General features: G+C 39.8%; 1 protein-coding gene across 1 annotated transcript in view; it reads right to left on the reverse strand.

Annotated features, from left to right (window-relative positions):
• Positions 1–24,017, reverse strand: part of GABRG3 (gamma-aminobutyric acid type A receptor subunit gamma3) — a 909,494-nt gene extending 885,477 nt beyond the window's left edge. The window contains exons 1-2 of the mRNA XM_004372620.2: positions 23,950–24,017; positions 18,562–18,710 (exon numbers count right to left, since the gene is read on the reverse strand). Of these exons, the coding sequence (XP_004372677.1) occupies positions 18,562–18,710; positions 23,950–24,002 (202 nt within the window). The 5' untranslated portion in view covers positions 24,003–24,017. The remainder of the gene's footprint in view (positions 1–18,561; positions 18,711–23,949) is intronic.
• Between the last annotated feature and the right edge of the window lie 167 nt (positions 24,018–24,184).

The following is a 24,184-nucleotide window of genomic DNA, read 5'->3' on the forward strand; positions in this document are numbered from 1 at the left end:
AAGTTCATAGAAGAAAAAATAGGATCAACACTAGAGGCCCTAATGCAGGGCATTAACAGGATACAAACCATAACCAACAACACAAAAACTCCAGAAGATAAGCTAGATAACTGGGATCTTCTAAAAATTAAACACATATGCTCATTAAAAGACTTCACGAAAAGAGTAAAAACAGAACCTACAGACTGGGAAAAAAATTTTGGACAGTACAAGTCAGACAAAGGTCTAATCTCTAATATCTATATGAAAATCCAACACCTCAACAACAAAAAGACAAATAATCCTATTAAAATATGGCCAAAGGAAATGAACAGACACTTCACCAAAAGCCAACAGACACATAAGGAAATGCTCGCAATCAAGAGTCATTAGAGAAATGCAAATTAAAACCACAATGAGATACCATCTCACCCTGGCATTACTGGCACGAATCAAAAACACTGGAAATAACAAATGTTGGAGAGGCTGCTGGGAGATCGGACCTCTTATGCACTGTTGGTGGGAATGCATAATGATACAGCCACTTTGGAAAATGATATGGCGTTTCCTTAGAAAGCTAGAAATAGAAATATCAACTGATCCAGCAATCCCACTCCTAGGAATATATCCTAGAGAAATAAGAGCCATCACACAAATAGACGTATGCACACCCATGTTCATTGTAGTATTGTTCACAATAGCAAAAAGATGCAAACAACCTCGATGCCCATCAACTGATAAATGGATAAACAAACTATGGTACATACACACAATGGAGTACTATGCAATGAGAAAACAATGATGAATCTGTGAAGCATCTCATAACATGGATCAAACTGGAGGACATTATGTTGAGTGAAATAAGTCAATCACAAAAGGACAAATATTGTATGAGATCTCTACTATAAAAAGTCATGAAAAAGTTTACACACAAAAAGAAACAATCTTTGTTGGTTACCAGAGATGGGAAGGTTTGGGGGGGTGAAACTAACTAGACTATAGATAAGTGGTAACTTTGGTGAAGGGTAAGACAGTACACAGTACTGGAGAAGCCAGCACAACTTGTACAAGGAAAGGTGACGGAAGCTCCATAGACATATCCAAACCCCCTGAGAGAGGGAATTGCTGGGCGGACGGCTGTGCAGACCATGGTCTCAGGGAACATCTAGCTCAGCTGGCATAACACAGTTTATAAAGGCAATGTTCTACATTCTACCTTGGTGAGTAGCGCCTGGGGTCTTAAAAGCCTGTGAGCAGCCATCTAAGATACTCCTCTGGTCTCACCCCTTCAGGAGCAAGGGAGAATGAAGAGAACGAGATACAAGGAAAAGATTAATCCAAAGGTCTAATGGAACCACATCTACCATGGCCTCCACCAGACTTGAGTCCAGTACAGCTAGACGGTGCCCGGCTACCACCACTGACTGCTCTGACCAGGATCACAACAGAGGGTCCTGGGCAGAGCTGGAGAAGGATGTAGAACAAAATTCTAACTCACAAAAAATGACCAGACTTACTGGCCTGACAGAGACTGGAGAACCCCCAAGAGTACGGCCCCCAGACACCCTTTTAGCTCAGTAATGAAGTCACTCCCAAGGTTCACCGTTCAGCCAGATTAGACAGCCCCATAAACAAAATGAGACTAACGGGGAACAACAGTCCAGGGACTAGAAGGCAGGAGGGGACAGGAAACCTGGTAATACGGAACCAAAAGTTGAGAAGGGACAGTGTTGACATGTCATGGGGTTGTTAACCATTGTCATAAAACAATATGTGTACTAACTGTTTAATGAGAAACTATTTGTTCTGTAAACCTTCATTTAAAGTATGAAAAAAAAATTACGTGAGATCAAACTGACAATAGCAACTCAAAAGGTTTGATGGGAAGCCTAGGGGGCAGTGAGTTGAAGACAATGGTGATGGAATAATTTGGAAAAGGATAGTGAGAATAACAGCACAACTGGAAGAATGTAATCAATGTCACTGAATTGTACATGTAGAAATTTTTGAAACGGTGTATCTCTGGCCATGTATATTTTCACCAAAAAAAAAAAAAAACAGTCCTCCAAGGTCAGAAGGGAGACTGTTGACATGTCGTGGGGTTGTTACCCAATGTCATAAAACAATACGTGTACTGACTGTTTAATGAGGAAGTATTTGTTCTGTAAACCTTCATCTAAAGTACAATAAAAAAAAATTTTTTTAAATAAAACTGAGAAAAAGAAACAGAAGTAGTAAAGGGTATCCAAATTGGTAAGGAAGTAAAACCACCCCTATTTACAGATGACTTTATCGTATACACAGAAAATCCCAAAGATTCCATAAGAAAACTTTCAGATCTAATTGAACAAATCAGTGACATTGCAGGGTAAAAGATCAAAACACAAATATCAGTTGGGTTCCTTTATACTAACAGAATTCTAAAAAAGGAAACTAAGAAATCAGTACCATTTACAACGCTGTTGTTGTTAGGTGCTGTTGAGTCAGTTCTGGCTCATAGCAACCCTATGTACAACAGGAAGAAACACTTCCTGGTCCTGTGCCATCCTCACACTCATTGTTATGCTTAAGCCCATTGTTGCAGCCACTGTGTCAGTCTATCTCGTTGAGGGTCTTCCTATTTTTTGCTGATATTCTACTTTACCAAGCATGATGTCCTTCTCCAGGGACTGGTCCCTCCTGGTAACAAGTCTAATTCTTCCAAAACAGACTTGTTCAGTTTTCTGGCAGTCCATGGTATATTTGATATTCTTTGCCAACACCGTAATTCAAAGGCATCAATTCTGCTTTGGTCTTCCTTAATCATTGCCCAGCTTTCGCATGCATATGAGGCAATTAAAAATATCATGGCTTGGATCAGGCGAACCTTAGTCCTCAAAGTGACATCTTTGCTTCTCAACATTTTAAAGAGGTCTTTTGCAGAAGATTTGGCCAATGCAATACGTCTTTTGATTTCCTGATGGTTGTTTCCATGGTCATTGATTGTGGGTTCAAGTAAAATGAAATCTTTGACAAAGTCAAACTTTTTTCCATTTATCATGATGTTGCTTATTGGTCCAGTTGCAAGGATTTTTGTTTTCTTTATGTTGAGGTGTAATCCATACTGATGAAGATCAGTAAGTGCTTCAAGTCCTCTTCACTTTCGGCCAGTAAGGATGTGTTATCTGCATATTGCAAGTTGTTAATGAGTCTTCCTCCAATCCTGGTGCCATGTTCTTCTTCATATAGTCCAGCTTCTCAGATTATTTGTGCAGCGTACAGATTGAAAAAGTATGGTGAAAAGGATACTACCCTGACCCACACCTCTTGATTTTAAACCATGCAGTATCCCCTTGCTCTGTTCAAACGAATGCCTCTTGGTCTATGTACAGGTTCCTCATGAGCACAACTAAGTGGTCTGGATTTCCCATTCTTCACAATGGTATCCATAATTTGTTATGATCCACATAATCAAATGCCTTTGCATAGTCAATAAAACATAGGTAAACATCTTTCCGGTATTCTCTGTTTTCAGCCAAGTTACATCTGACATCAGCAATGACGTCCCTCATTCCACTTCCTCTTCTGAATCCTCCTTCAATTTCTGGCAGTTCTCTGTGGATGTACTGCTGCAACCGCTTTTGAATGATCTTCAGCAAAATTTTACTTGTGATATTATGATATTGTTTGATAATTTCTGCATTATGCTGGATCACTTTTCTTTAGAATGGGCATAAATACGGATCTTTTCCAGTTGGTTGGCCAGTAAGATGTCTTCCAAATTTCTTGACATAAACAAGTGAGCATCTCCAGCACTGCATCTATTTTTGAAACATCTCAATTGGTATTCCGTCAATTCCTGAAGCCTTGTTTTTCACCATTCCCTTCAGTGCAGCTTGAACTTCTTCCTTCAATACCGTAGGTTCTTGATCATATGCTATCTCCGAAATGGTTGAACACTGACCAATTCTTTATGGTACAATGACTCTCTTTATTCCTTCCACCTGCTTTTGATGCTTCCTGCATCATCCAATATTTTGCCCACAGAATTCTTTAAAATTCCAACTCGAAGCTCGAATTTTTTCTTAAGTTCTTTCAGCTTGAGAAATGCAGAGTATATTTTTCCCTTTTGGTTTTTTAACTCCAGGTCTTTGCACATTTCATTATAATATTTTCCTTTGTCTTCTCAAGCTGCCCTTTGAAATCTGTTTAGCTCTTTCACTTCATCATTTCTTCCATTCACTTTAGCTACTCGACATTCAAGAGCAAGTTTCATGACATCCATTTTGGTCTTTGTTTCCTGTCTGTTTAATTAGCTCTTCTTGCTTTGTTCATGTATGATGTCTTTAATGTTGTCTCACAATTTGTCTGGTCTTCAGTCATTAGTGTTCAGTGTGTCAAATCTATTCTTGAGATTGTCTCCAAATTCAGCTGGGATATACTCAAGGTCATATTTTGGCTCTTATGGACTTGTTTTAATTTTCTTCAACTTCAGCTTGAACTTGCATATGAGCAAATGATGATCTGTTCCATGATTGGCCCCTGCCTTGTTCTGACTGATGATATTGAGCCTCTCCCTCATCTCTTTCCACAGAGGTAGTCTATTTGATTCCTGTGTATTCCATCCGGCAAGTCCACGTGTATAATCACCTTTTATGTTTCTGAAAAAAGGTATTAGCAATGAAGAAGTTGTTGGTCTTGCAAAATCCTATCACGTGATCTCCGGCATCATTTCTATCACCAAGGCCGTATTTTTCAACTACTGATTCTTCCTCACCAGTAATTACTAATGCATCTCGACTGCACGTTTGATCTATTTAACACTGCAGAAATTGGTAAAAAATGTTCAATTTCCTCATCTTTAGTATTAGTGGTTGGAGTGTAAATTTGAATAATAATTGTATTAACTGGTCTTCCTTGTAGGCATCACTGACAGCATTGTACTTCAGGATAGATCTTGAAATGTTCAATTTGTCATTCCCAGCAGAGTCAACCATATGATTTCCTGATTTAAAATGACCAATACCAGTCCATTTCACCTCACTAATGCCTAGATTATTGATGTTTATCTATTCCATTCCATTTTTGATGATTTCCAATTTTCCTACATTCATACATTCTGCATTCCAATTATTTATGGAGGTTTGCAGCTGTTTCTTCTCATTTTGAGTCATGCCACATCAGCAAATGAAGGTCTCAAAAACTTTACTCCATCCACATCATTAAGGTCGACTCTACTTTCAGGAGGCAGCTCTTCCCCAGTTGTATTTTGAGTACCTTCCAGCTTGAGGGACTCATCTTCCTGCACTATACCAGACAATGTTCCACTGCTATTCATAAAGTTTTCACTGGCCAATTTTTTCAGAAGTAGACCGCCAAGTCCTTTCTCCTAGACTTAGTCTGCAAGCTCTGCTGAAACCTGTCCATCAAGGGTGACCCTGCTGATATTTGAAATACCAGTAGCAAACTTCAAGTATCAGAGCAACATGCAAGGCACCACAATATGACAAAATGACAGACATGTGGTGAGTAACAAGAATAAGGGACGTTTTTGGCAAATGCTGTAACATATACAATTATGCAACAACAGCAATTACAACCAAAATATGTAGTTACATAGGTAAATATGTATGCATATATGTGTACAGGAAGGTATATGTGTGTATATTTGTGTGCAGGTATAGGTGTACCTGTAGGCATATTTTATACGTGTGTGATGCATATATATTCGTATATATAATAAAGCACGTAAGGGGCACAGTTATGGATACTTCCTAGACATAACCAAACACTTCACAAGATTAGTTTACTGAGTTCGAAGGCTTAGGACCATAGTCTCATGGGACTACTCAGTCAATTGGCATAATATAGTTCGTAAAGTTTACATGCTACATCCTAGTTAGGTGAGTAGCATCTAGGGTTTTAAAAGCTTGTGAGTGGCCATCTAAGATAGAGCTAATGGTCTCTACTTGTCCAGAGCAAAAGAGAAAGAAGGAAACCAAAGACTCTAAGAGGAAACTAGTCTTCAGGATTGATAGTATACACAAACCATGGCCTCATCTACCCTGAGACCAGGAGAACTAGATGGCACCTGTTACCTCTACTGACTGTTCCTACCAGGGACACAGTAGATAGTCCTGGATAGAATGGGAGAAAAATGTAGAAGAAAACTCAAATTCTTAAAAAAGGCCAGGTTTACTAGACCGACTGTGACTAAAGGAACTCCTGAGTCTATCACCCTGAGATATCCTTTAAATTTTAAACTGAATCCACTCACAAAGATCACTTTTCAGCTAAATAACAGATTGGCTCATGAAATAAACAATATCACCTGGGAGTACTATGCTTCTTTTAAAAAATCATCTATGTGAGATCAAATGGTCAACCAGAAAAAGCCCAAACCCACTGCCATCAGTTTGATTCCAACTCATAGCAACCCTATAGGACAGAGTAGAACTGCCTCACAGGGTTTCCAAGGCTGTAAATTGTTATAGAAGCAGACTGCCACATCTTTCTCCCATGGAGTGACTGGTGAGTTCGAACTGCTGACCTTTCAGTCAGCAGCCAAGTGCTTTAACCACTCTGCTACCAGGGCTCCTATAAATGGTCAACAGTAACCCTAAAGCAAAGATGAGAGAGTAAGAGGGGGGGCAGGGAAACTAGATTAATAAAACAGAACAATCAGAATGGAAATAATGAGAATGTTGACACGTTGTGAAAAAAGTAACCAATGTCACTGAATACTATGAGTAGAAATTGTTAATAGGGAACCTAATTTGCTGTGTAAACTTTCACTAAAAACACAATAAAATACCATAGAAGAAAAAAACATCTGCCTTGAGCATTATACTCTTTTAATAACTATCTATATGAGATCAAATTGACAATAGCAACTCGAAAGATTAGAACCTCAGGGAGCAATGAGTTTATGTTAGTAGAGGAGGAAAAACTCAGAAAAGGATGGTAAGTCCCACCCATGTCACTCAGCCAGGGCTGCCTGGGTCACAACAGTGCTCCATGATCAGCTCTGTCATCTTCCTCCATGCTCCCACTCAGGAGGAGTGTGTGAACACAGTGGCATCACTGGGTTGGTATCACCCCATGCAGTAACTCATGGTGTCATGGAGGTCCCCATGGACCTCCTCCCGTACCAGACTACACAGAATCCTTAGTAATGTTTTTTGTACTAATGTCACTTGTAAATCATAATTCCTGTATATCACTCCTTCTTTTCCTTTAATTACTACTTCACTCAAAAAATTTATTAATATAGGTTCACAGATACTAATTACCAAAATATGGTAGCTAAAACACCAAAAAAATTGCTATAATCACCAACTATAAAAACACTGGCAGCAACAAAAACAACAGCATGTGCTTGTAGTGCGTGCAGACTAAACCAAGTGATTTGATTCATCATTGTAATTGGGTAATAAAGGTAGCTCTGACTGGAGTGCATTAGAAGGTTCAGAAAGTATGTTAGCATAGAGTTTTATCTTTTTTTACATGTAAGCTGGGCTTACAAAAACTGTTTTTGTTATAACTAGAGTCATATTTTTTATTAAAAAAATAATAAATTTCTTCTGAAACTCTGTACAAAAAGATTATAGACAGTTATTTTTGTGTCACTCCCTCTGACAGTGTCAGCTGGTGTGGTCTGCACCCGCCATATGCCCATAGTGACGCCACTGTGTGAGCATCCCCAGCTGAGGAGGAAGCTGGACTTGGTGACTTCTGCAACAAGCATACTTCACCTCCTCACTCATGCAACCAACTGCCTCTTGTGGAAGTTCCTAAATGTTGAGTATTTTTCATTTCACGTATAGGTGACTAAACTGGGAAGACAAGCTTTAGAAAAGCTGGTAAAGAAGCCCAGATAGGCAAACATCTGAAAAAGAGGAATAGAAAATTAGGCCTTCTAGCCATGGACATAGCCAAGTGAAGATTATTCAGATGTTGGTCATTTCAATGCATTGTGCACATCTTCACAGTATCCATTCATCTTTAAAAACCAATGACAAGCCTTTTATTTTTCCCATCACTGATCTTATTTGGCACAGAGAGTTTAGATATTGAGGAGGGAATTTGTATTCTGTTATGATCTATTTTCATGAGAGTGGTTCAAGTTTCTTGAAACCCTGAAGGGAGAGAAATTCACTTCGATCATTTCTCTCCCTTTTCACAATTCTCTTATTAAAAGGTTTATCCTCCTCCAGCCTTTTCCAACTCATATGACAAGCTCTTTCCCCAAGATAAATGACACCCTGCATAACCCTGAACTGATAAAAGATATAGCTTAAGTATTACTTAGAATGATGGATGCTTAAAGACTGCAAGCTAAAAGAGATAAATCAATAATTTAGAAGTTAGTTGAGGAGAAAGTATTTAAAAAACATAATGATCACAATCTGTATTGTGAAAACTAATTAGAGGATACCACGCTTACATGTTACATCTACACAGCATGAATGAATCTGTTCAATTTCATCTATTTATTGTGACAATGACAATGATGAGGCATTTCATTTATTTCCTGAAGTTGAGTCTTTGCAGGTTCAGATGGACTACATATGTTGGGCAATGTCAATTTAAACAGATGCATCTGTAGTTAGGAATTAGAATCTGTGTCCTGGAAAATAAAAAGATTAGTTTTCAGCTGTGGAAGCATGGAAAGTGCACAAAAATATTTCAGGAGCTGTTACATGATTACATCATATCATGTTATTCTCAAGACAGTTCTTCAAAGGTTATTATCCCCATTTTAAAGATGAAAACACTAATGTTAGAAGAACCCAGAGTACATTTGATCCATCATAGTAGGAGGGGCAGGCCATAAAGGAAGGCTTCTAGTGGGATATGACAGTGAAGCATCAAGAAAAGTATGAGTTGGTTCACTTTAGAGGGGGGAGAAAAAGGGGTCCTGCTGGGCCAAAAGGGCAGCATAAGCAAGAGTCCAGATGCAGAAAACAGGAGGTTTGGTAAACAACAGGTGAGGCATGAATAACAGGAAATGAAAGTGAAGAGGTAAGCAAATCTCAAGTAAAGTTTACTTCTTCATGGCAATTTAAGGAGCTTGAAATTTACCCCAGAAGCAAAGTGGAGATTTCAAGGGTTTTAAACTGGAAGTGACTTAGGCTTTGTTTACTCCAAAGTAGAAACACCAATATCTACTACCAAGTCCTGTTCCTTCACCATCAGAAGAACCCAAGTGTGGACAGTATCCATGTGGTTCCCACCTGCCCCATGGCCTAAAGCAGGGGTTGGTACAAGGCAGGTGTGCTCAGTGGGAAGCCATGACTGACTGAGGGAGTGAGGGAGTGATGTACAGCAAGCAAAGTGAACTGGCAATCAGTGAACTGATGATAAATCCACGTACAGCACAATGTTGTGTAGATAAGAGTTGTTCCTTGATAAGGAGGAACGGTGGTTATAAGAGATACAGCAGGTAGTATTTGAAAAAAGTAGTAAGGAAAGGAAGAGGCGTTCAGATTTTTATAGGCAATTCTCTTTTCAAGCAGAATCCTGAACTATGAAAGAAAATGGTGTAAATTCAGGAGCATTATTATGGGGGCAGTTACTCTGAACATCAGCAAGTTACTAGATTCCGTCATTGGACATTGTCTTCGTTGTCCAGTGCTGCTATAACAGAAACACCACAAGTGGATGTTTTTAACAAAGAGAAGTTTATTTCCTTACAGTAAAGTAGGCTAAAAGTCCAAATTCAGGGTGTCAGCTCCAGGGGAAGGCTTTCTCTCTCTCTTGGCCTTCTCATCAGAGTTCCCCCAGACTAGGAGCTTCTCGGCGCAGAGACCCCGGTCCAAAGGATGCGGTCTGCTCCCGGCACTGCTTTCTTGATGGTATGAGGTCCCCAATTCTCTGCTTGCTTCTCTTTCCTTTTATCTCTGGAGAGATAAAAGGTGGCACAGGCCACACCCCAGGGGAAACTCCCTTTACTTTGGATCAGGAATGTGACCTGGGTAAGGGTGATGTTACAATCCCACCCTAATCCTTAACATAAAATTACAATCACAAAATGAAGGCCAACCACACAATTCTGGGAATCATGGCCCAGCCAAACTGATACATTTTTTGGAGGACATAATTCAAACCATGACAGACATTATTTACAATTTAAACAAAACAGGAGGATGAATCCTCAAATCCTCCAGTGGTCATGGGAACTCTCACCAGGCCACTCTGTTCCCCAAGGCTGATGGCACTGTACGTGGTGGAACTTCAAAGTCTGAAACCAAAGAGGAGCATCCCGCATCACGACTTTACATTTAGTTATTGTTCTCTAATCTCTCGTTCCGATTCTACAGAGCTCTTCTTACCTGTGAAAAGACTGCTGAGGCCCAAATGGCATGAGGCTTTAGAAGAGTTGCCTTCCTTAAAAGAAACATTTGTTCTTAGCGTGTATGCATGCCACTTTACTTGGAAAATTCACAATTCCTTGTGTAGATAATAAAAAAAAAATCTTTAGAATCGATGATTCTGGCTTTCCTGTTGCACATGACACATCATTAGTATATCCCCCTCCAAGTGGTTTTCTGTATGGGGGTGGGTGGAGGGTGCCCTCTTTTTGACTAGGCTTGTGTTGCATTTTCAATAAATAGTACAGTGGCTAAGGGATCTAGCAAGAAAGTCAGAAAGGTCCAAGTTGAAAGCCAAGCCCCCCGACCCCTGCCCCACTTTTGACCTAGGTGCAGTTTTCCACCTCAGGGGACGAGTGTGAACGTGAATGGGAGGTGGCAGGGAAATGCTCTGCTGGGGCCTAGCATAGCTGTGAGCACCCAGAAGGGCAAAGAGCTTATTTATCATTGTTCTGAGGTCAAGCACAATGACTGATACTTAATGAAGAAATCAGTAACATTTTTTAATCTTCCCTTTCAGTATAAGTATAAAATTGCTGCACATTCTTCACACTGGATAGAACTTTTATATAATTATGATGGGAAAACTGTAGTGACAGCTGACTTAATTTACTTTGTGAAATGGCAGTATAGATATATCTCTCACTGAATAAAATTTTAAAGCTGGAAGGAAGCATAGGAGTGATTTGGTCCCTCTCCTTCATTGGATAGAAGAGGTAACTGAGGCCCAGAAAGATGATGTGACATCTTCAGTACCATTCTGGACACATACATGCAAACTCTCCTCTTGCTACACCAGAATGATTTTGAAAATCTATGCCTACTAGAACCAGTGTAATTGTAGGTTCTGCTACAGATAAGCTGGTGTCCTTTGCCTCAGTCTTGGGAAAAAAAGGAGGAAGAGGGGGTTAGGGTAATGTTATGGATTGAACTGAGTCCCCCAAAAATGTATGTCAACTTGGTTAGGCCATGATTCCCAGTATTGTGTGATTGTCCACCTTTTTTGTCATCTGATGATGTGATTTTCTGATGTGTTGTACATCCTACCTCTATGATGTTGATGAGGTGGGATTAGAGGCAGTTATGTTAATGAGGCAGGACTCAATCTATAAGATTAGATTGTCTCTTGAGTCAATTTCTTTTGATATATAAAAGAGAAGCAAGCAGAGAGATAGGGGACCTTATACCATCAAGAAAGCAGCACCAGGAGCAGAGTGTGTCTTTTGTACTCAGGGTTCCTGTGCTGAGATGCTCCTAGACCAAAGAAAGGTTGATGACAAGGACCTTCCTCCAAAGCCAACTCACAGATAAAGCCTTCCCCTGGGGCTGGCACCCTGAATTTGGACTTCTAGCCTCCTGGACTGTGAGAGAACAAATTTCTCTTTGTTAAAGCTATCCACTTATGGTATTTCTGTTAGAGCAGCACCAGAATGCTCCTTAGAAGCAAGGATGGTGAGAATATGTCTCACATGCTTTGGACATGTTATCAGGAGGAACCAGTCCCTGGAGAAGGACATCATGCTTAGTAAAGTAGAGCATCAGTGAAAAAGAGGAAGACCCTCAACAAGATGGAATGACACAGTGGCTGCAACAAAGGGCTCAAGCATAACAACGATTGTGAGGATGGCGCAGGATTGGGCAGTGTTTCATCCTGTTGTATGTAGGGTTGCTATGAGTTGGAACCGACTCGATGGCACCTAACAACAACAACAGCACTAGACAACTAAAACAGGTAGTGTGAGGTTTGGAAGGCTGCTGGGCTCTAAATGAAACTGAGCCCATGAAGAAGAGGAAACAGGCCCCAGGTGCTCTTATAAAAAAGTGTCTCCTGCAACCCTTATGTTCTCTGACTAATACCACAGTTGTCCTGGCCAAACACATTACGCTTGTCTTAGAGAAAATCTATTTTTAACCTATTAATTATTAATCTATCAAAACAACCAACAGAACAACTAGACAGAAAATCAGCAAAGCTATACAGGAACTCAACAACATCCTCAACCAACAGGACCTAATTCATCCAACAAAGCAGAGCATACATTCTTCCCAAGTGCCCATGGAACATATCCCAAGATAAAACATACATTGGGCCATAAAACAAATATCAACAAATTTAAACAAATTAAAATCCATTAAGTGTATGTTCTCTGACCACAAAGGAATCAAACTAGAAATCAACAACAGAAAGATAACAGGAAACTTTCCAAACACTTGGAAACTAAACAATGCATTTCTACATAATCCATGGGTCAAAGAAGATGTCTTAAAGGAAATTAAAAAATACATTGAAATGAATGAAAATGAAAACATGGCATATCAAATTTGTGAGTTACAGCTAAGGTAGTGCCAAGAGGGAAATTTAAGCACTAAATGTCTACAGTAGAAAAGAATAGTCTGCTATCAATAATCTAAATTCTACTTCAAGAAGAACAGAAAAATAAACACAAAGCAATTAGAAGGAAGAAAATAATAAAGATAAAAGCAAAAGTCAATGAAATTGAAACCAAAAAATAGAGACAGTCAATGAAACAAATAGCTGGTTCTTTGAAAACATCAATGAAATTAAAAAAAAAAAAAAACTTTTAGCAAATAATGACAAAGAAAAAAATGAAGAAGACAGAAACTACCAATATCAGGATGAAACAGAGGATGTCACTAAAGACGTTGCAGGCATCAAAAAGATAATAGGGAATATTACATATAACTCTACACGCATAAATTTGACAACTGAGAAAACATGTACCAATTACTCAAAAAGCACAAACAACCACAACTCACCCAATATGTAAGATAATGTGAATATCTCTATAACTACTAAGGAAATTAATTTGTAATGAAAAAACTCCCACAAAAGAAATCGCCAGGCTCAGAGGGTATCACTGGAGAATTCTATCAAACTATTAAAGAAGAATTAATACCAACTCTGCACAACATAGTCTAGAAGAAACAAAAAAAGAGGAGGAAACACTTCACAATTTGTTTTATGAAGCTAGTATTACCCTGCTACCAAAACCAAAAAAAGACCAAAAAAAAAAAAAAAAAAATTACAGGCCAGTATCCCTCAAGAATAGAATAAAAAAATTCGTAACAAAATATTAGCAAATAAAATTCAGTATAAAAAGAATTATACACCATCACTTTTGGTGTTAGCTGCCGTGGAGTTAGCCCCCAACTCATAGTGATGTCATGCATGACAGAACAAAAAGCTGCTCAGTCCAGTGCCACCCCCATGATCAGCTGTGATCCATAAGGTTTTCTTTGGCTGATATTAGGAAGTAGATTGCCAGGTATTTTCTCTTAATCCATCTTAATCTGTAAACTCCCCTGAAATCTGTTCAACATCATAGCAACATGCAAGCCCCCACTAATAGATGGTTGGTGGCTATGCTTGAGGTACATTAGCCAGGAATCGAACTCTGCACAGAGGGCCACAATTCTATCACTGAACCACCTCTGCCACCACACCATGATCAGGTAGAGTTTATTCCAGCGATGTAAGGCAGGTTCAATATTTAAAATCAATCACTGTAATCCACCATATCAGGAGTCCTTAGGTAGTGCAGTTAAGCGTTCAGCTACTAACCAAAAAGTTAACAGTCTGAATCCACCTACAGAAACCTCAGAAAAAAATGCCAGGGATCTATTTCCAAAAGTTCACAGCCATTGAAAATCCAGTGGAGCACAGTTCTACTCTGAAACACTGTAGTACCCATGAGTTGGAATCAATTCAACGGCAACTGGTAACTGGCAACTTAAAAATTGCATGATCATATCAACCAATGCAGAAAAAGCATTTGGAAAAATTCAACATCTATTCATGATTAATAAAAACTTTCAGAAAACTAGAAATAGAGAACTTTCTCAACTTGATAAAGAATATACACACAATACCTAAAGTTAGACTTATTAGTGAAAGACTGAATGTTGTCCCCACAAGATCTGGGAAAACGCAAGGGTATCTGCTCTTACCACTCTATTCAACATAGTGCTGAAAGGTCTAGCCAGTGCAATAAGGCAAGAAGGTAAAATTGCTGAACAAAAGATTTCAAAGGGCCACTTGAGAAGACAAAATAAAGTATAATGACACATGCAAAGACCTGGAGATAGAAAACCAAAAGGGAAAAACACACTCAGCATTTCTGAAGCTGAAAGAATTGAAGAAAAAATTCAAGCCTCGAGTTGCAATACTGAAGGATTCTATGGGTAAAATATTAAACGATGTAGCAAGCATCAAAAGAAGATGGAAGGAATACAGAGTCACTGTACCAAAACAGAATTGGTCGACATTCAACCACTTCAGGAGGCAGCATATGATTAGGAACCGACGGTACTGAAGGAAGAAGTTCAAGCTGCACTGAAGGCATTGGCAAAAAACAAGGCTCCAGGAATAGACGGAATACCAGTTAATATGTTTCAACAACTGGATGCAGCGCTGGAAGTGCTCACTGGTTAAAGCAAGGAATTTGGAAGACACCTACCTGGCCAAACGACTGGAAGAGATCCATATTTATGCCTATTCCGAAGAAAGGTGATCCAACTGAATGCAAAATTATTGAAAAATACCATTAATATCATACGCAAGTAAAATTTTGCTGAAGATCATTCAAAAGCAGCTCCAACAGTATACCAACAGGGAACTGCCAGAAATTCAAGCCAGATTCAGAGGAGGACGGAGAATGAGGGAAATCATTGCTGATGTCAGATGGATCCTGGCTGAAAGTAGAGAATACCAGAAAGGTGTTTACCTGTGTTTTATTGACTATGCAAAGGCATAGCGTGGATCATACAAGTTATGGACAATATTGCAAAGAATGAGAGTTCCAGAACACTTAATTACGCTCATGAGGAATCTGTACATAGATCGAGAAGCAGTCGTTCGAACAGAACAAGGGGATACTGCATGGTTTAAAGTCAGGAAAGGTGTGCGTCAGGGTTGCATCCTTTCACCATACCTATTCAATCTGTATGCTGAGCAAATAATCTGAGTAGCTGTACTATATGAAGAAGAATGGAGCATCAGGATTGGAGGAAGACTCATTAACAAACTGCATTATGCAGATGACACAGCCTTGCTTGCTGAACGTGAAGAGGACTTGAAGTACTTACTGATGAAGATCAAAGACCACAGCCTTCAGTATGGATTACACCTTAACATAAAGAAAACAAAAATCCTCACAACTGGACCAATAAGCAGCATCATAAATAAACAGAGAAAAGATTGAAGTTGTCAAGGATTTCATTTTACTTGGTTCTACAATCAACAGCCATGGAAGCACTAGTCAAGAAATCAAAAGACCCACTGCACTGGGCAAATATGTTGCAAAAGACCTCTTTAAAGTGTTAAAAAGCTGAGGTGTCGCTTTGAAAACTAAGGTGCACCTGACCCATGCCATGGTGTTTTCAATCGCCTCATATGCATGCAAAAGCTGGACAATGAATAAGGAAGACCAAAGAAGAATTGATGCCTTTGAATTGTGGTGTTGGAGAAGAATATTGAATCTACCATAGACTTCCAAAAGAATGAACAAATCTGTCTTGGAAGAAGTACAACCAGAATGCTCCTCAGAAGTGAGACTACATCTCACATATTTTGGACATGTTGTCAGGAGAGATCTGTCCCTGGAAAAGGACATCATGCGTGGTAAAGTAGAGGGTCAGCAAAAAAAAGGAAGACCCTCAAGGAGATGGACTGACACAGTGGCTGCAACAATGGGCTCAGGCATAACGACTGTGAGGATGGTGCAGGATCGGGCAACGTTTCGTTCTGTTGTACATGGGATCACTATGAGTTGGAACCAACTCAACAGTGCCTAACAATAATACATTGGAGAGAAATAAAACTCTCCTTATTTGCAGACGACATGGAGTCGACAAAATATCTTAAGGAATCTACCAAAAAATATTTCTAAAACTAAAAAGGAAATTCAAGAAGTTGAAGGATACAACACGAACATATAAAAATCAACTATATTTCTATATACTAGCAGTAAACAAACAAAAAAACTAAAAAAAAACACCATTTACAACCATTCAAAAATTACTTAGATGTAAATCTAACGAAATATATTAATAATTTGTATGCTAAAAACTATAAAACACTGATGAAAAAATAAAAGATCTAAATCTTCATTTAAAGGGAAATTTGCTAATGAATTTGGAAGAATCAACTTAGTGCAGATCTCAATTCTCCCCAAATTGAAATATGGGTTTAACAGAAGTCCTATCAAAACTCAAGCAAGTTTTCTTTTTTAGATGCAGACAAGGTAATTCTAAAATATATATGAATGGCAAATGAGCTATAATAGTTAAAGTAATTTTGAGAAAGAGTAATAAAGGGGCATATCACTCTACCAAATTCTAGATTTATTATATAGCTACAGGTATCACGACTGATGAAATGATAGACACACAGATCAATGGAACAGAATAGAGAACCCAGAAATAGCCCCACACAAGTACAACCAACTGATTTTTGACAAATGTGCCGAAGCAATTCAGTTTAGAAAGGCTAGCCTTTTTAACAAATGGCTCTGGGGTAACTGGATATCCAGAGGCAAAAAAAAAAAAAAAAAAACTTGATCCAAACTTCCCACTTTACATAAAATTAACTCAAAACAGATAATGAATTAAAATGTAAAACATAAAATTATAAAACTTTTAGAAGAAAACATGGGAGAAAATCTTTGGGAAATGGGATTGATGAAGAGTTCTTTGACATTATTCCAAAAGCATGAAAATAAACTTCATCAAAATTAAAAACTTTTGTTCAGTGAAGGCCCTTGTTAAGAGGATTAAAAAACAAATGTCAAACTGAGATAAAATATTAGCATACCAAATATCTGACAAGGGACGAGATCTAAAAAATATAAACAACTCTAAATACTCAGCAGTAAAAAGAAAAAGACCAATTTTTAAAAGGGCAAATAACATGAATAACTATTTCCATGAAGAGGATATATGGAATGCAAATAAGCCCATGAAAATAGTTCAACATTACTAACCTTAGGGATATGCAAATAAAGACCCCAATGCAATATCATTAAATATCTACTAGAACAGTCAGAATTAAAAAAAAATAGTCAAACTATCAGACACAAAAGGACAAATATTGTATGATCTCACTTATATGACATATCCAGAATAGGCAAATGCATAGAGACCTAAGTTCGTTGATGGTTACTAGAAGCAGGTGAGAGAGGAAAAGGAGAGATACTGCTTAAGGGGTACAGAGTTTTCCTTAAGGGTGAAGAAAATATCTGGAAATGGGTAGTGGTGATTTTTCCCTAACATAGTGAATGTAATGTCATTGAATGGCACATGTAAAAATGACTGATATGTTTTGTTACATACATTTCACCATGATAATTTTTTTTCATATAAAAAAAATTAGTGACAATACCAATTGCTGGTAAGGATGCAGAGAAACTGGATTTCTCATAACATTGCTAGTGGGAATATAAAAAGACACCGTTACTTTGCAAAAAGTTTAAGTTTCTTAAAAAACTAAGCATACAATTACATGACACAGAAATCATATTTTTGGGCATTTATCTCAGAGAAATGAAATCTTATGTCCATACAAAAACCTGTACACATATATTTATAGCCATTTTATTTGTAATTGCCAAATACTGGAAACAACTAAAAGGCACCTCAGTGGGTGAACGGTTGAACTGTGGCCCATCTATATATCAAGCAATACTATGCAACTAAAAGGAATAAACTACTGTACATGTAACACCTTGCATGGATCTCAAAATAATTTTGAGTATAAAAAAAAGCAAACCTCAAAAAATCATATACTAAATGATTCTATTTATATAACATTCTCAAAATGACAAAAATATAGAAGTGGAAAAAAGATTAGCAGTTTCTTGGGGTTAGGGTTTGGAGAGAGAGGGGAGTGTGACTATGAAGGGACAGCAGATGGGAGATCTTTGTGGTGATAGAACATTTCTGTATTTTTATTGCAGTGGTATTTACACAAATCTACACGTGATAAAATGGCACAGAACTGTACACACACATTGTACCAATGGATCGTTTTTATATTGTACTATAATTACAAAGTATAATGTAACCATTAGGGTAAATTTTGTGAAGAATACAGGAGACCTCTCTGTAATATCTTTACAACTTCTTGAGAACCTCCTATTATTTCAAAATAAAAACTTAAAAATTATACCATCATAGCATACGTTTTGTTGGAATAACAAACATAAATACTCACTTCCAATATCTGGCCTCAACTTTTTATCATATTCTCTTAGCAACTTGTTGAGAATAAGTGTCACATCTGTGTCCTGGGATTTTGGAGCCAAGACCCACTTTTGATTTGATGATGAATCTTCATATTCATCCTCTTCCACCTTTCTGGACCTGTAATTATGGCACAAAACTGTGGCTTAGAAGTTGCAGCCGTGGTTCCAGAAGTGCCTTAAACTTGTCCCACCCAAGCACTACTTACATTTTGTTGAGTGGCCAAAAAAAGCCAATCTTGAGTAGAAAGCTCCAAGGACCCTCAGCACAACTGTATGTATTGCTTCTAACATGAAAAAAATGAAACTAACGACACTCAATAGGAAGAATGCTACCACTAAGAAGATGGCACAACGGAGCTCTAGTCTTGTTTCTCACCAAATGTCACAAGTAAATGATGATTTCATGGCCAAGTTAAACAACAGGCATTCTCACAGGAATCCAATGCCAGAAGGTCTGCCAACAGGCAGCCAGCCAGCCTTGGATCTACCTTGATAACTTCTGAAGGTCAAGGCGCAAACCTTCCAGGGGCTGTCATAAGGGGATTCTATTGTGCAGTTTCCGCCCCTCATTGCCAAGACCTCATTTGTAACTGAAGACAGAATACACTCATTGGAAATAGCTGAGTCTGACTTCTGTGCTTCTCATGAAGACCGAAATCTGTGGGTCTATGCAAATATGCTGACATGATGAGGTGATTGGCTTTACCAGTGGAGAAGAGATTAGTGGTTTCTGCGGCAAGTCACAGAGATATTGGTTGGTGAACATCCTCTGGCCGTTTCACATGACTCCTTCAGCACAGACAGATTCATCTCTTGCACAGAGGCTAAGACGAATATTAAAAATTAAAATCTTTCTAATATGTATTCGTTAATAAATGGGCCCAGATGAATGCTTGAGCATCCCTGAACTTTCTTCTTGCAGGGTGAGCATGACAGCAGCCTCTACCAAGCAATGCAGGTAGACCCGAGGCCTTGAACGGCATGCTTAGGGGGCCACCTCAGCAACACAGCCACTGGTGCTTAAAGAGAGGTTTTCCTCTGCTTTAAAGCAGTCATTTCCAGGTGCGCAACATTCACCACAACAAGAAAACTAGCAGAAAAACAAACTTTTTTATTGTTTGTCAGTGTGCATGCCTTAATAATGACTTTTCTTCACAAAGAATGGAAAATAGAATAGAAAATTGCATCGAGGTATATTTGTCCTGATTGGGTCTGAGCTAGTTTCTGTCTGGCTTCCAGGACTGGAGCCAAAATGCTAACACCATCTCAGGTGGTGTCCTGGGCAAAACATTCTTCCATATAATTGTTGGGCTTGTCTAAATTATCTATAAAGAACATGAAATAAATGAAAAGAATAAACTTTACTAAATTCATTACCTCTACTTAATCTAAATTTCAGTCTTCAGGATCATTATACATAATACATGAGTCTTTTTATGGCGTTAACTTTCCATACCATAGACTAGGCCAGTGGTCAGTCTAAAGCTGTACATGAATATATACATGTACATGAATATATACATGTACATGAGATTTTGATGTATGTCTAGCAATAACTTCCCTACTAGGCTGATCTTTAACTGTAATTCTATTTCTTGAATACCTGTTGGCTAGAAGGCTAAAAATTGTAGCCATGGAAACTATTTATTGCTGTGCAGGATATTTATTCATACTGAATATTCACCATCAATAAGAACTTACAAAATATGGAACACATATTTCCTTAAGTGATATGTTTCATTTCATTATTTGTAAAGCTGAACGTTTATACAGATAATATTATAGAACTTAAAATGACCCACTAAAAGTATTTTCTTAATTATCAGGATTCTTATCATTTTACAAAAACCAAAAGGAGTAAGTTGAAGCACTGTCATGGATGGAACTGTGTCCCCCAAATATACGTGTCTATCAACTTGGCTGGGCCATGATTCCAAGTATTGTGTGACTGTCCAACATTTTGTCATCTGATGTGATTTTCCTATGTGTTGTAAATCCTATCTCTATAATGTTAATGAGATGGAATTAATGAAGCGGAACTCAATCTACAAGATTAGAGTGCGTCTTAAGCCAATCTCTTTTGAGATACAAAAGAGAGAAGCAAGCAGAGAGACATGGAAACCTCAAATCACCAAAAAAACAGCACCAGGAGCACAGCGCATCCTTTGGACCCAGAGTTTCTGCTCAGAGAAGCTCCTAGACCAAGGGAAGACTGATGACAAGGAACTTCCCCCAGAGAAGGCAGAGAGAGAAAGCCTTCCCCTGGAGATGGCACCCTGAATTCGGACTTCTAGCCTACTAGACTGTGAGAGAATAAATTTCTCCTTGTTAAAGCCATCCACTTCTCAGGACATATCACACACTCTGCCACAGTGCCTTCTGCTTTCCCTCTGCTTTTCTCTCTCTCTTCTTCTCTTTCCCCCTTCTCCCCCACCCCCTTTTACCCCTTCCATTCCCAAAGGCAGTTCACCACTACCGAAGCAGACCATGCTGTTATTTTCAATGTCCTCAATGGTCACATATACATAGCTCAAGTACACTGATGAACTCCTGACTGTTCTGTATACACACAGCTACAGTTTCTGAACATATTTTGAGCTATTTCAATAACAGGTATTATAATGAGCCTAATTCTCCCTCTAGTGGTGATGAGAGGGTTTTCCTGAAATTGCATAAGCTTCTTCCTTGGAGCAAGGCCAGGACAGGGGGGAGTGGAGGGAGGAGAAACGAAAAGCAGGAACATTTCCTTCTCCCTCTTCAGGAGTATGGTGGCAACATCTCCATAGCTTTTCTGAAGTGGAAAGTGGGCAGAGTGTGTGGGCAGATATGCTCGTGGCCCCACGGCGGCCAGCACTGGGCTCCTGCAGACCCTGGTCCCCATGCCAGGTTTCTACAGGACTTTAGAAAATGAAGCCTCATATTGCTAGTGCCAAACCAACAACCCAACAGGACATCCTTGCTTTGATGAAAATCAAATCTCATTTCTGGGGACCCACTGGAATGTGGATAAAAGAAGAATGTCCTTTTTCTGAATTTTAAGTGGTTTATCTATAATCTTTGAGCATTTTCATTACTTAGATTGTAAGGTGCTAAAGCACCGTCACTGCAATTAGCTTTTTCTTAAAAATAAATCGGTGATGTACTGTCATTGCCAACAACTGCTCAACCTGAGATGTGATTTTGATGTCTTACACCTTCTTTTCATCCAGAAGAAGAGAGAAAAAGTCTGACATATTTTTAAACATTAAGAAGAGCCCTTAAACCTCAGAAAGCAGAGCAACACTCTAGTAACATCTTCAAGGTATCACCCAGGTTCCAGGTATGACGTAGTTTTTTAATGTATAATAAGTTCATCCATCAGTGTCTGAATGGGGAGATTCCTCCCCAAGGAGTTGCCAAGTCATCACCACAGAGCACAACAGTCAGAATCTTTCTAGAGAATCTCAACGCCAGAAAGGCATCTCAGAGTGTAAATGAGGACCCTCTCAGAATTTATAACGGCTTTGAAAGATAAAGCTGGAAATCAGATTATTTTACACATCTGTAAAATACAACCAAAGAACACAGGCACTTTGAAAGGACAGGCCTAGAGTACTAAAATTAGTTTAATGTTTGGATTTTTTCAGCTGCCATGCAATCTCTATTATGAAGGCCAAGGATCCAACCTAGATACAGATCATATTAAAATTATTACATTTGCCTTGGCAGGATGGAAGGATGAAAATCCTCAAGAGATTTTATTTGTTTTTGGGAATCCTGAGAACACTGACTGATGTAAGTCATATGCTAAGATTATCTTCCTACAATGCACATAAAGTTATGAGGACAATATACAGTCTTCCTTCTAGAATGTTAAGCAACAGTTGATTACTTAACCCTGAGCTGCATTTTGGTCATGCCATCAGTTGGTGACAACAGAACGGTCATGTAGATATGACTTCCAATCTACACATGACTTGGGATCTCTATGTTACCCTGCCTGCCTGCTTCTCAGCCTCTACACAGAGATCCATCCAGGTAGAATCACCCTCAGAAAGCACACTAGTATTTCCATTCACAGCTTTCTCCTTAGGAAAAAACTTTAGTTGAAAGACCCAAGACGTTGGCTGCCTCATTGAGAAAGTTGTCTGTGAGTCACTGGTAGCGTCTGCCATTCCTGGCTCACTGACTGCTTTTCATGCTCTCACTTGGCAAAGACAAGAGATTTGGAGGTAAGCACCAGGGCTTTCTTCCTCAGAGCTGGCACCTAGGTCAAAGGTGGGGAGTGGGAACTGGGCTCTTTCAGGTTTTGTGAGATGAGTTAATTAGTCTTCCTAGTCCCTTTGCACTTCACACAAATACGAAAGGCAAGTCCTCCAGGCGATACTTCCTGGCACCTGCAAAGCTTACAGCGCCCAGGAATACTCTCTGGCTCTCTCACTCCTAGAAACCGGAAAAACAAAAGTGCGAAAACAAGAGTGTTTGGAGTGGGGGTGCCCTAAGATTCCTGCGGGAGGCAGGGCTGCTCTAATTTCAAAATCACACATCAGTCTGCAAGCTCTGCGCCAGAGATCCTGCCTGGGAGACAGAATTAGAGAAACCAAACCCAGAATTTCTAGTTGCATTTACAGCGACAGGCTTAACGCTTCCATTCCCAATCTCCTTCTCTCCTCAAAAGCCCTCTTCATCTCTGCCTGGAGTGATTCTAAGCGCCCCTTAACAGGAGGAAGGGTTGAGATAATAGCTTACATTATCCAGCAGGGGCCTTATTAACAACTCCAACATGCAAGCTTTACGGGGGCAGGTGGGTGCATGTGTGCGTGTGTATGATCTAGAAGGTGTTTATGTGTGTTTGTGTGTGTATGTGTGACCTGGGGAGGGGGGTCCTTTCAGAAAAGCATGGCTCTCAGCTGCCCACCTCCCACAAGCTTCTTCTACCTTCCTCCAGTCAATTGTTCTGCGCCAGTCTGGTCTAAACTGGACACTAGGAAACCATACTCCAGGGTCCTGGGACATGTCAGAGTGGTGGGCATGGTAGAGAACACAGGTCAATGTGTGTGTGCCATTCTGCAGCACTGGGGTGGGGACTCTGGGATAGAAAAGGAGGTAGACATCGCTGCCGCCCTATGATCTTGGTTTTCAAAACCCCTTAAAACCACCAGGTGCTGGAAGGTTTATGGGAAGACCCCATTAATCTCCGAGTCCTCCAAATCCTGTCTGCCTAGAAGACTGCAGCCTCCCAACCAGGGACGGAGCAGGCTGCGCCCGTGGCGTGGGGCAGGTGAGTGAGGGCCCCGCCGCCGGTGCCTCTGGCGAGCCAGGAGCGAACAGCGCCCCCGGGTCCCCTCCCAGCCGCCTCGGGGCTCCGCGCCACTTACCTTGCGCGCAAGCCAGAGAAGAGGCAGAGCAGCAGCAGCAGCTTCGGGGCCATTGTGCCTTGGAGCTCCAGGCCGAGTGCAGCAGTCCCAGCAGCGCCGGCCTAGTCTCGCGCTCTCCGCCTCCGGAGCCGCTGGCCGACGCCGGTGACAGGTGTGGGGCCCCCGGCTCGGTCCGCGCCCCCGACGGCTGGCGGCGGTGCGCGCGGCTCTGCCGCTGGGTGACAAGTGGGGGGCC

The sequence above is a fragment of the Trichechus manatus genome, unplaced genomic scaffold, assembly GCF_000243295.1.
Source record: "Trichechus manatus latirostris isolate Lorelei unplaced genomic scaffold, TriManLat1.0 scaffold00019, whole genome shotgun sequence".
NCBI lineage: Eukaryota > Metazoa > Chordata > Mammalia > Sirenia > Trichechidae > Trichechus > Trichechus manatus.